Below are 13,069 nucleotides of genomic sequence, written 5' to 3' on the forward strand. Positions count from 1 at the left end.
GCCCATATGACTTGTAAGCAAAAAGATGCATCGCTATTGTAAAATGCATTTCTTTTATAACACACTGCACTGCATTATGGGCTTCACTAGCAGATATGTGAACCTGCTACTGGTATTTAACTCTCGAAGGCAGAAGAGTAAATCATTTCTTATTAGACTGTATTTCCTGGGAGTGTGTGGATGGAAAGGGACTGATTATTTCAGCCTCTTTCTCAGACATGAAGTCTTTTGAAACAGAGGTATGACTAATAAAAGCTAAATTTGCTTAATTGGAAGTGAAGTAAAACTCTATCGTCTCAGAATTCACAGCGGACTCATCACAGGCTCCACTGTAATGAAGGACACAAACAAGTGTACGCATTTATAATGGAAAAAAGACTAGTCAGTAAATTGATTCTCTGGTTAAAAAGCATGTTTTACAGGGGATAAAAACAAAGAATGACTAAACAGTGAGTTATTGCTATCAAATGACAACACCTTGCTGGGTAAAAGATACAGTTTTACTGTAAAATGTACCTGTCACTTGAAAATTTTTAACCATTCCTACTGTATATTCGGTATATACAAACATATGTGCAACTTAATATATTTAATAAAGGGCCACACATCAGAATAAGATTATTTTTTTTAAACAGGTGTAAAAGCTAGTTCCGGTTTGATTGCTAGGGGTTACACCTCTATTAGTTAATGATGGATCCAAAATAAGCTACTGATATTAGTCTGTGTAGGGCTTAGTTACTAATATACAGTAGTTGTTTCCCCTTACCCCTGGAATAGGCATCCGCATAATATAAGTTGGAGTCAGGGCCTCCATCGAGAGGAGGGACAGTTTGGGACAAAGACATTATCCATAAACATTGCTGCAGTGCTGCTGCGTATCCCACTGCTGCTCCCTATTTTCCCTGGCATGCCCAGCAGTTGCAGAATCTGTTTTAGTGATATACAGGCACCCGTTTCTTACCCACTCATTTCCAATCCACACCCAAATGCAACTTCTGTTTATAGACCCATGCATGACCCGCCCATATTTGATGTCATGAAAAGAGGCGGGGCAGGTGCATGCCTATAAAAAGACATTGCCAGAAAATGAAGCCACCATAGGAAACACCCGCAAACTGTGTGTGGAAGTTGGTACGAATCCGCTCAACCTGGGGTTCTGTGGGTTTTGGTCCAGCCCGGACATCACTAACTTGCTTCCTCTATAGTAAAACGTCTGATTCTCAGTGGGTCATTATCATAATAGCTGTGTTTAAAAAAAAATATCACACAATCATCAAGTTTTTGTCCTAAAAAAAACCTGCTGGAGCGAAACGTTTTGGTACCAGACTCTTGTGTCTATTGGGGTTGGCCCCAGACAAATAACTTATACAGGGTCAGAAATTTCTGATGGCAGGCATCTTTTCATTGTAACCGATTATACACAAACACGCAGCAGGTATGGAAGGCAAGGGGACAATCAATGATGTCTGCTGGGAGCATTGTTTTCCATCAAAACAGGCCACATGGAGAAATTTCTCTATGAAATCGGTTGCCGCTGACAAAGCCATGAATTTCGACGCACATCTGTACCAAGCAAGAATGTCTACTAATCCTTAAACAAATACACTCCATATTATTGGATATGCAGCAAACCTTTATTATGTTCAGTTAGGGCTACTGATATTTCTTTTTATTTGTCACTCAAAGCTACCACTAATAGCAATCAGCGTAACAACTGTCAACTTTACACATGCAAGGTATATGTTGTAGTTAGTGCTTAGCAAAGCAAGTGAAAGGTTTTCTGGTTCAGTGTTCTCTCTATAGGCCGGCCCTGTCAAACCTAAGGTCATTCAACCACTTTAGAACTACTATTGTCTGTACCTTCTGACTCCTAAAGCCTTCTGTAGCTCGAGAGAGATGGAGGATCCCAGGCGAAACAGTCCTGCTACATTGCAGTCTTCATTTCTGACACATGCAGTTTCTCATATTCCATTAATAGACACAGACCCCCTGTGTTTCCCATTATAGCATTAAAGAAAGAGATCGGGGGAAAAAAGGCACTCACAAGACAGCTCTCAGTCATTCTACAGAGCTTTTTACAATGGGCACATTTCAAGTATCTGTATTAATGCATCTTGTATAGAAAGTACACGTGATAATGTACTTTAACAAAGGCATTTTGTAGAATTCTTCCCCCAACAGAGAATATGGATCACAAAATCCTTTTCTTTTACAGCTTCCGCTTACAATGGTAATGCTTTTCACTGGGGATATCTACAGCCTCCTGAATTTTTTCAGTTTCGTTAGGTGGCTTTTTATTGGCCTGGCTGTGGCTGGACTCATTTATCTGAGATACAAACGACCCGAGATGCATCGCCCTTTCAAGGTACATTCACCTCTGCGTCTGTTTACCATTAATCATTATCTGTTGCAATGAACCTCTCAGTGTCAACACATATTGAGAGAAATGCTTTATTACAAGCTCATAAAAATTACTTGTAACTGCACTAAGTAAAAGCAAATGACACTCGGAAACCCCTTCTGGCTTTACTAAATGTATAGGCGTTTAAAGCACCGACTGCAATATTTATTCCAACCATTTTATACTTACTTTAGCTCTCATTTTATTTCTTTGCATAATGTTTCCATTTTATGTAGAATTGATGCTTTTATGATTTATTATTTTCTGATGGTCATAAAAATATCATAGATGCTTGATGCAATTGTATTAATATACACAACCTTTACTCAATGAGTTACAGTATTTCAGTCTAGAATCATATTTTTTCCTGAAAAACAAAAATCCAGCGATTGCAAAAGTTAACCTTCTCTCTCCTGTTTCAGGTGCCAATATTTATACCAGCTTTATTCTCTTTCACCTGCCTCTTCATGGTTGCCTTGTCACTTTACGCAGACCCCATCAATACAGGGATTGGTTTTGCCATTACATTGACTGGAGTGCCTGCCTATTACCTGTTTATCATATGGGATAACAAACCAGAGTGGTTTCAGACATTCTCAGGTATTATACAAAATGTTGTTACTGTATTTCAAAAAAGTGTCTCTCTTCTTTGATGTGTTTTTAAAGAAACAGTTTAAATATGAACTGGGTAAATAGATAGGCTGTGCAAAATAAATAAATGTTTCCAATATAGTTAGCCAAAAATGTAATGTATAAAGGCTGGAGTGACTGGATGTGTAACATAATAGCCAGAACACTACTTCCTGCTTTGCAGCTCTGTAACCTCTTAGTTAGTCAGCGACTTTAAAGGGGGCCACATGGGACATAAATGTTCAGTGAGTTTGCTTTTGACCTTAGCATGCAGGTCAGATTCAAAAGCAAATGGTTATGACTTATATGGCTCCCCTTAAGTCACTGATTGGTTACTGCATGGTAACTAATCAGTAGAAGCCAATAGAGCTGCAAAGCAGGAAGTAGTGTTCTGGCTATTATATTAGACATCTGGACGCTCCAGCCTTCATAAATTATATTTTTGGCTAACTATATTAGAAACATTTTTTATTTTGCACAGCCTGTTTACCCAGTTTTCATTTTCACACTGAACAATTCATTTAATTATTTTGTATCTATCTATCTATCTATCATCTATCTATCATCTATCTATCTATCTATCTGTCTGTCTGTCTGTCTGTCTGTCTGTCTGTCTGTCTGTCTATCTATCTATCTATCTATCTATCCATCTATCTATAAATCAAATTAGATTGCAATGTGGTTGTTTGGGAATGTAACAGCTCTGTTATTGTTCAGAGTTGCTGAGATCATAAGTCAAATTCATTCATCTCTACTGCAACTTTATGGTTCGAGCACATCATTCATTCCAGCTAGATTTCCCTTAATGGGATTACACATCAGACGATTTCGACAAGATTAAAATGCTTAAAAGCAAGCCTTAACTATATTTGCTCTACATCTTTAGGTATAGGGTTATATCAATCTTAATTCAAAGTGCACAAATATACCTAATCTCAACAGTCACAGTACTGATATATTTATAGAGACGCTCATGTATGTACGTATGTATGTTTCTTTTTGAAATATGCCACCTGAGTCTGTAAAGGCTCTTAACTTGACAATTATAAACACATACATATAATCTATACATTGTATTACTTCTTGTAAAAACAATACAGTAATGTTGAGTATTTTCAAGATTTTCTCTGTGTGTGTGGGTTCACAGACACAAAAATTTCAAGATGTATAATAACAAAAATGTCTACAGACCTTTGCAGAAATATAAACGTCAGCAAAAAACACAAGTCCAGGTACAGGCCAAAATTCCAGGGTAGGCAGCAGACAAACATATGAGGGGCAGGCTAAAAGTCAGGACGGGCAGTTTATACAAGGTCAAAAACAGGCTGAGGTCAATACCGGGAGACTAAAAATCAGGAGTAACTGGGAGCAGAGAAGAAACAGAGCAGGGAAAACAAGGCAAGAACAAGACTAGATGAACCAGAATATTTCAGGAACAGGAGAACAGGATCAAGAACACAATCAGGGTATCACAAGGTCATGAGGCTTGGAGTCAGCAGTAGGGCCAATCATCCAGCACGCGGTATTGGGGAATCAGGCTTAAATAGCCCTCAAACGAGCAATTGCCCTCAGCTGGATAGAGGGCGTGTACTAAGGAAGGCTGAACTCGAGGCAGCAAAGCAACAGGCATCTTATCAGATCCAGGCCACCACCACATTGCCTCCTGTGGCTCAAGCAAGAGGATCAGTGCCTGGAACACAACAGGTCTCTGGTTCGAAACCAGCGAGTTCCTCACACTGTTTGATCCAGCCGGTATAAAATAACTTTTTAATTTTGCTCTTTGAGTTTCCATATACAATTTGTGGAATTTATATTATATTTTGTGACCTGCTCAGGTGGTTGAGTAGTAAAGGGTTAAGTGCAATAACATTGCCTCTGCAGTTTGTTCTGTTCTCTGTACTAAGAGCATTGTCCAGGTTAAGTTCACAGTGGGAGATCTGAACAGAAGTAACACACATTATTGTTCTTCCTATACAGTCACTGTTGAAATAAGTAACATCAATAGTATTTTATGAAGAAGCAAAGGGGGTATTTTGTTCTTGATTTGGAAGTAGCTGATTTGGAATTAGAAACTGGCCATCATGTTGTTTACACTTGATTGTGAGACTGCAGAATGGTGTAATACTAGCATGAATGTCAAACCAGCCATGAAGAGTACAAATTATTGTCAAATTATTAAAATGCATGCATATTCTGTGCTAACAGCCAATATAATTCTGCATCAGAATATGAGGTAATCTAGTTTCACATCTATTAGACTGTGTGGCCATCTTATATCAACTAATGTCACAAGGTTAGTACAGTATGTCCCAAATCTCGTCAGAATCCAAAACAAATTTTATAAGGATACCTGAAGTTGTGTTTTAGAAAGTAAATGGTTACGTTAGAGTGATACCGCCTAGGACATTTGTATAAAAAGTAAAAACGACTGTAAAAAAAAAAAAAACCTAGAAAGCTGAAACATAGTACAGGTATAGGATCCATTATCTGGAAACCCATAATCCGGAAAGCTCTGGATTATGGGAAGGCTATCCCCCATAGACTCAATTTTAATCAAATAATTCAAATGTTTAAAAATCATTTATTTTTTCTCTGTAATCATAAATTATTGGTGGCAAACAATCATGTTGGGTTTACTAAGTGGGCGATTCACTAACTTAAAGTGAAGGATTCGAAGTAAAAAAAACTTCGAATTTCGAAGTGTTTTTTGGGCTACTTCGACCATTGAATGGGCTACTTCGACCTTCTACTTCAACTACGACTTCGAATCGAAGGATTCAAACTAAAAATCGTTCGACTATTCAACCATTCTGTAGTCTAAGTACTGTCTCTTTAAGAAAAAACTTTGACTCCTAGTTCGCCATCTAAAAGCTACCGAACTCAATGTTAGCCTATGGGGAAGGTCCCCATAGGCTTTCCTAAGTTTTTTTGATCGAAGGATATTCCTTCGATCGTTGGATTTAAATCCTTCGAATCGTTCGATTCGAAGGATTTAATCGTTCGATCAAAGGATTATTCCTTCGATCGATCGCACTATTTGCGCTAAAATCCTTCGACTTCGAATATCGAAGTCGAAGGATTTTAATTCCCAGTCGAATATCGAGGGTTAATTAACCCTCGATATTCGACCCTTGGTGAATCGGCCCCTAAATGTTCAACTCAATGTTAATGTTTAAATGATTTTTTTAGTAGGTATAAGGTATAAAGATCCATTCTGGATAACAGGTTCCATACCTGTACTCTATATTGGAGAGATAGTTATGTGTAGTGCACATATATATCGAACATTGTTTGGTGTTTTGTAGTTGGCAAGCTTGAACTCTCGTGAAGATCTTTCTTATAAATAGTTAAATGAAAAAGGTGGGATAAAAAGATTTGTGCAGCACATAGATATTAACACTATTTACAAATAAGCATGCCTCCTGCAAAATCAATAGATGAAGCAGCAAGTATGAGCAGAAGGGCCTTATTTGTTATCAGAAGCATAATTAAAGACAATAAAGAAAGTGGCAAATTAGTCATGCAAAGCCTGTTATCCAATAGCGGTAATAATGTTCAAAGTAGTTGGTTTGTTGACTGACAGTGGCCAATATAAATTTGTGTAACTGAGCCTTGGGACTTAGATTTATTAACACTTTAATGAACAGCCAATTAAGATTAACCAATTAAGATTAAGTAGCAAGGTGTTAGTTATAAATGTTCAGTATATATATATATATATATATATATATATATATATATATATATATATATATATATATATATGCGTCCTGTGGGTATCAGCACTCGATACTTGTATGAGTTTGAGGTGCAGGATCAAATTAATGATACAGGTGATGCAAGGATCAGCACACTCATTTGTAGAAAAGCAAAGTGTATTTTATTTCAACACAGCATTGTGTCCAACGTTTCGGTTCCTCCTGGGAACCTTTTGGGACTTAGATTTATTAACACTTTAATGAACAGCCAATTAAGATTAACCAATTAAGATTAAGTAGCAAGGTGTTAGTTATAAATGTTCAGTATATATACTGTATATACTGTATATATATATATATATATATATATATATATATATATATATATATATATATATATATATATATATATATATATATATATATATATATATATATATGGGACCTGTTATCTAGAATTCTCAGGACCAGTGGTTTTCTGGATAATGGATCTTCAAACCTTAAATTTACTAGAAATTTACTGAATAAACCCAGTAGGCTGGTTCTGCTTCCAATAAGAATTATATATTATTTGGGATCAAGTACAAGGGACTGTTTTATTATTACAGAGAAAAAGGAAATAATTTTTTACGTTTTGGATTATTTCGCAAATTTGCAGCGCCAACTTTGACGCTGGCGCCCATTTTGATGCCGGTGAATTGCCTCCGGTGCCAAAATTGCAGTTTCGCTGGAAATTCACAAAATTCATGGCGAAGCAAAACGGGACAGTCCTGCTTTTGACAGCTCAACCTGCAGTCCTGGATATGTGCTGATATGTCCCCCAAAAAGTTTCTCTTTGATCTGCTGCACTGAACTACCAGAAAAAAAATACAAAGATTATAACTTAATTTGCTCTTGGCAAAGAGCCTAGAATACATACTTAACATACTTTTGCAATGGTTTTAGATAAGATAAGAACTTACACAACTTAAAGGGTAATTTACCATCATTAGCAAAACTGTAATAACACATAAAAAACACAGAAATGTGTTTAAACTTTCATAACCTGCCAAATTTTGTTAAATGGACATGGTTATTATTGGGTGTGGTCACAAAAATGGGCGTGGTCAATAAATTTTTTGTCCCTCTTTCTGTTTCCAACATGTCGGGAGGTATGCATAAATCCAGACATGAACATATATATTTTCTACAGTGACCCCTACAAATAAGAAAATGAAACCAGAGTTTTAGGTATGGCAATCTTTTAATAGGAAAAAGATGTACTCATCTCTTACATTTTTCAAATAAACAGTGCAACTGAAAGAAAGGGTTAGCGTGCCTTTAAGCATCAGAAGCCATTGTTAGCGTTATGGAACATTTCTCTTCATCCATATATTATGAAGAATCTGAGATCTTACATTGAAATGATCTCCTGGTTTAATGACCCAGTAACTCTGTTGCAAGTGACCGCAAGTTCAACATGCACTGACTTGGAAATCTATAAATTTTGAAAGCTAGAAAACACATAGACCTTTACATCTATACAATGATTTTATGCTTTGCGCAAAAGCTGGCATTTGGCAGCTGATAGAAATCAACTTTTACCTTAAAATAATGGTGTATAGTATTTAACTTTATTGGAAGCATTTATTAAGAAGACTCAGCACCAAAAGCAGGTCTAATGCTGCTGTTGTCACCACATGGTTTTCTATACTTCATCCTGCAGAGGAGGACCAACAGGTGCTGGCACCCAAGCTAGGTATTTATTTTTCCTCCTGCCCCTTCAGCATCCACCTCAATCACCTGCCACCCGCTCACCTGAAGTGTAGTGGAGCATGAAATATAGATTTTTTTTTCCGAATTGCCTCTTCTGTCTACCCCTGACATCATGCCATTCTGTGGTGGTAATTCTTGATGAGTGTCATGGGGAAATTGTATGTCCTGCAAATATAATTACTCTACAAACATATTGGGGTACACAGAGTAAAACAGCAGGGTACAATGCTGCACAATATGATGGCGCTGAGCATTGAAGGGTATAGGGATGGACTGGGCTGGTGGGACACTGGGAAAAACCTGATGGGCCCTGGTCCTCATGGGCCCCATCTACTGGGACCATATCCTCACCTGCCCTCGGTTGTTGCTCCCCTGCCTGCCCTCAGCCAATGGTCCCCAGCTGCCCTACCTCCTCCGATTGTGGCAGAAGTAGTTGTAGGACTGGGGCTCCTACCCAGGGGCCTCCACACCAGAGGCGATCCAGGGTAGGTGCCTGGTTGACTCTTCACACCTCAGTCTGACCCTAGTTGAGTATTACACTAATCACAGACACAACAATAGAGGAACACAGCAGCCTCAGCTTTTACAATTGTAAATAAATCCCCAATAGGGATGTAGCGAACCGCCGCCGATGTGTTCGCGAACGCCGTTCGCGAACACCGGCATAATTTGCGAACTGTTCGCGAACTGTTCGCGAACTTCGATCATCCGAAAATCGTTCGATTCGAACGATCGAAGGATTTTAATCGTTCGATCGAACGATTTTCGTTCGAATCGAACGAAAATCGTTCGATTTTAGCGATCGAATGGTCGAATGGGCGACCGATTTTGACGCGAACGCCTATTGGCGAACGTCGCGCGACGTTCGCGAACTTGCGGCGGACGCGAACAGTCGAAGTTCGCGCGAACTAGTTCGCCGGCGAACAGTTCGCTACATCCCTAATCCCCAACTCCCTAAGGGGCAAATTTAATTAGGTAATGTGAAAATTTGTCTCAGCAATTGAACGCTGGCATACTTTCCCAACGAAAATTCGCCAGCGAGAAAGTTTCTTAGCGGATTTTCTTTAGCGTTACTTTCTTCCTAGTGAAACTTAGCTGTCAATTTTAAATATGGCGGGTATATATATATATATATGTCATATACAGTATATGTCTTTATTAGTGATTGTTGGTGAAATTGCTTGAAGTGGCCACTTATTATTAAAAATGTCCAAGGAAGCAAAATAAAGACAAAGGAGATCCTCTATTGTCCTAGACATGAGCCCACCCTAAAACAAATGTGACATTAGCTTCAAATAGTTAAAAAAAAAGTGTAAATAATATATATTTAACAGTTACTACTTGTAAACATAATACCACATTAAAATATGAACCTGGCGAAACACACTTTGATAAATTTGCAGATTAAAGCTGGCCATAGACGCAAATATCCAATCGTACAAATCCTCGATTCGTACGATTTTCGGACCGTGTGTGGAGAGTCCCGAAAAAATAATCGGCTGCCGAATTTCTCTGCATGCAGGGCAGCCATCAGGGGGGGACAGGGGGGAGAGTTGTAGGGGGCCCCGAAGGTAAGGGGGGCCCGGCCATGCCACACTTACTTGAATAGCCGGGCCCCCCATCTTTCTGAGAGCTGCTGACTTTGGGATGGCATGGACATTTAAGGGGCCCTGGCCACCAATTTTCTTATAATGGGGGGGGCTGGCCACCAATTTTTTTTTCTCATGTGGGGTCCTAGCCACCAATATTTTTTAATGGGGGGCCCTGGCCACAAATGTTTTTTTATGGGGGGCCCTGACCACCAATATCTTTTTATTTTTTATTAACATGTGGGAACCCTAGCCACCAATATTTTTTTTGTTTTCATACTGTGTGGTGGGTGGCGGACCTGTGGGGTGGGGAGGGCGGACCTGTAGGTGGGGTTTGCGGTGGGTGCAGCCCAGGGGGCCCAGGAAATTTTGCCGTATGGGGCCCTGTGATTTCTGATGGCAGCTCTGTCTGCATGTATTGCCGATCAGATTTTCAGTGGGAGACTGTCACCAGCTTTGTCGGACATAACTTTCGTACGATTGCTGTTAGGGGCAGAACATCAGCTGATCTGTTCTTTTACTACTTTCTTTGATCAGAATGGTTAGTGGCAGGTCTGGAGATGGGGAAGTCCAATCGTACAATGATTCGAATGTTTGGAACTTTGCATCTATGGCCAGCTTTACGATCGTTCGACTGGGTGAAAAATTAGCCTAACAATGCAAAACTTCTCTTGCGCTGAACTTTTCGCTAGGAAATTGTCTTGTTCGTCTTTTAGTGAAATGCTGTTGTCCCTGGGAATTGTCATTGTCATTAAAAAAAACACTGCTCACCCTTAACTAAATTTGCCCCTAAGGGCTACAAAAAACCTGGCAGGCCAAACATTTTGAATTGTTATTGCTGTGAAACATCCCCGGGGGCCAGAATATTCTTTGTGTGCAAGACTCCATTTGCTTTTCCCCCATAGCATAGAAAATAAAGTATTAATTGAAGATATACACTTAGCCAAAGTGCAGGCACATTCTACTGCTCACGGTCCTTAGACACAAGTGTCATAAAAGCATTTCAGTAATCAAAATGCCAAATAATATTTTTCTTAAAATGCCTCTCAGAGATACAGTAAGTGCCGTAGAAAAGTTTTGCTTAGTATTGTAATTCAGCTGTAATTTTATTGCAGTAAACATCATCACAAAGCATCATTAGATGTGAGTTTAACAACCACTGCAGACCAAAGCAATGTTTGGCACACAGGATTAACTATAATTAAAACTCATCTAATTAAAATATGTTTTTTCTAGCAAGCTGTTCTTTCTATACAGGTCAGAACGCTATTGAACCCTGTCAGCAAGGGAGGAAGGGGCACCTTAAAAGAACAGCTTGCATCTTTTAGTAAGATTTCCATTGACTTGCATTATGCCTTCCAGCTTGTTAGTACACACAATGAGAGCGCCTCTGCACTAAATGCTTTTTATTACAGCAGCATTGTAGGCTTATATTGTAGCAGACAATGCACTCTAGCATGCAGCATGTTCCGCCTGGGTAATGTATACAATGTACAGGTATTGTGTTTTCATTTTGTGTTTTATAAGGCAATGCAAAAGAATCAGAGAGGACTTGGAGCGGTTTTATTAGAAGATTGTTGCAGGGGGAAAATACAATTGTGTCAGCCTTTATGAGTTGCCCAGTATACTCTAACTGGTTTTTAAAGATTGCAGCCATCCAAGTGTTTACTGTAAAAAGGCCCATTAGAGCCATGTATTATATTCTAGTGCAGTTGTCAGGCGGTCCCCATGAGGTTAGGTTACCGCTAAGTTACCTGTATGTTCATGAGAATAGAAAGGATTGACTTTTCTGTATGGTACTAACAGCTAAGCTTCATGTTTTCTGCCTTGTAGCTTAAAACTCAAGCAGCTCCACTGGGTATTGAGTAAATTGAGTGGAATATACTGGTGGTATAGAAATAGTCCATTAGATGGATTTTCAAACCACTGCTGGGCTTATACACTGGACAAGAGATACGGGGATGCTGGTATTTTTTTATGTGTCACGTAGAATAAAAACAGAGAGCATTTCACAGTGAAGAGAATACAAACCGACACGTTTTAAAATCCAAATCTGTTCTGTATCAGTGAAACCAAGCTGCACTTACATTAGAGGATTTATACCAGGTCCTCAGTCAAAAATCTTTTTTTATTGTATAGCGAAAGAAAATAGAAACATGAAAATAAAAGCAACTTTCTCAAATCCATTAGCTGAACTTTTTTTAATGATGTTTTTGAAAGTAATTGTAATTAAAAGCAGTAGCTGGCTTTCTGTTTATATTCTCTGCACTACTTGGTTCATTGAGAGGGTAGCGAGAGCTTCAAATAACAGAGGGTGGACTGGGTTGTTTTGTCCAATTCTTTTAAAGGGGTACATAAAATAAAAACTCGTAGGGTCTTGTGTTGTTTCATTAGGATGTCTTGGCCATATTGTTCTAGGTGCAGAACCATACATTTCTAGGAAAGCCAATGACCCAGCAATACACACTCCAGAAGGTTGTCAAACTGAGCCACTGATTATCCAATTTTGCACGGAAATTGATTGGTCACATCACTGAGCAGGGGTTTACACTTGAAGGATTATATAGTCAGTCAAACCTTATGAAAAATCTGTGCTTTACATCTATGGGGAGTATCAGCCTTCAAGTCTGTTGTATTGCACAAGATAATAGATTGTCATACGTTGTGGCTTAGTCCTTCTGAGGAGGATTTGTGCCAATGTTTAGGTACAGAGCTCCTGGTTGAATTCATATAAAACAGAGAGGTTTTTATTTTTTAAGATTTTCTGTAGAAAACACTGAGAATTGTAGATTGATACCGGGTAGCCGAAGGAGTTCTGTTTCGAAAGCACTGTTCCAATTGTGGCCCTGTGCCTTGAGGTACAGTTATGGGATCCATTATCTGGAAACACTTTATCCAGAAAGCTCCGATTACGGAAAGGCTGTCACCCACAGACTCCCTTTTATTCAAATATATATATATTTATAAATGATTTCCTTTTTCACTGTAATAATAAA

General features: G+C 38.7%; 1 protein-coding gene across 1 annotated transcript in view; it reads left to right on the forward strand.

The window, feature by feature from the left end:
- slc7a11.L (solute carrier family 7 member 11 L homeolog) overlaps positions 1–13,069 on the forward strand; it is a 117,615-nt gene that overhangs the window by 95,798 nt on the left and 8,748 nt on the right. Inside the window, exons 10-11 of the mRNA XM_018268696.2 lie at positions 2,216–2,365; positions 2,824–3,001. Coding sequence (XP_018124185.1) covers positions 2,216–2,365; positions 2,824–3,001 — 328 coding nt within the window. The remainder of the gene's footprint in view (positions 1–2,215; positions 2,366–2,823; positions 3,002–13,069) is intronic.

This window comes from Xenopus laevis, chromosome 1L, assembly GCF_017654675.1.
Source record: "Xenopus laevis strain J_2021 chromosome 1L, Xenopus_laevis_v10.1, whole genome shotgun sequence".
In the NCBI taxonomy this organism is placed as follows: domain Eukaryota; kingdom Metazoa; phylum Chordata; class Amphibia; order Anura; family Pipidae; genus Xenopus; species Xenopus laevis.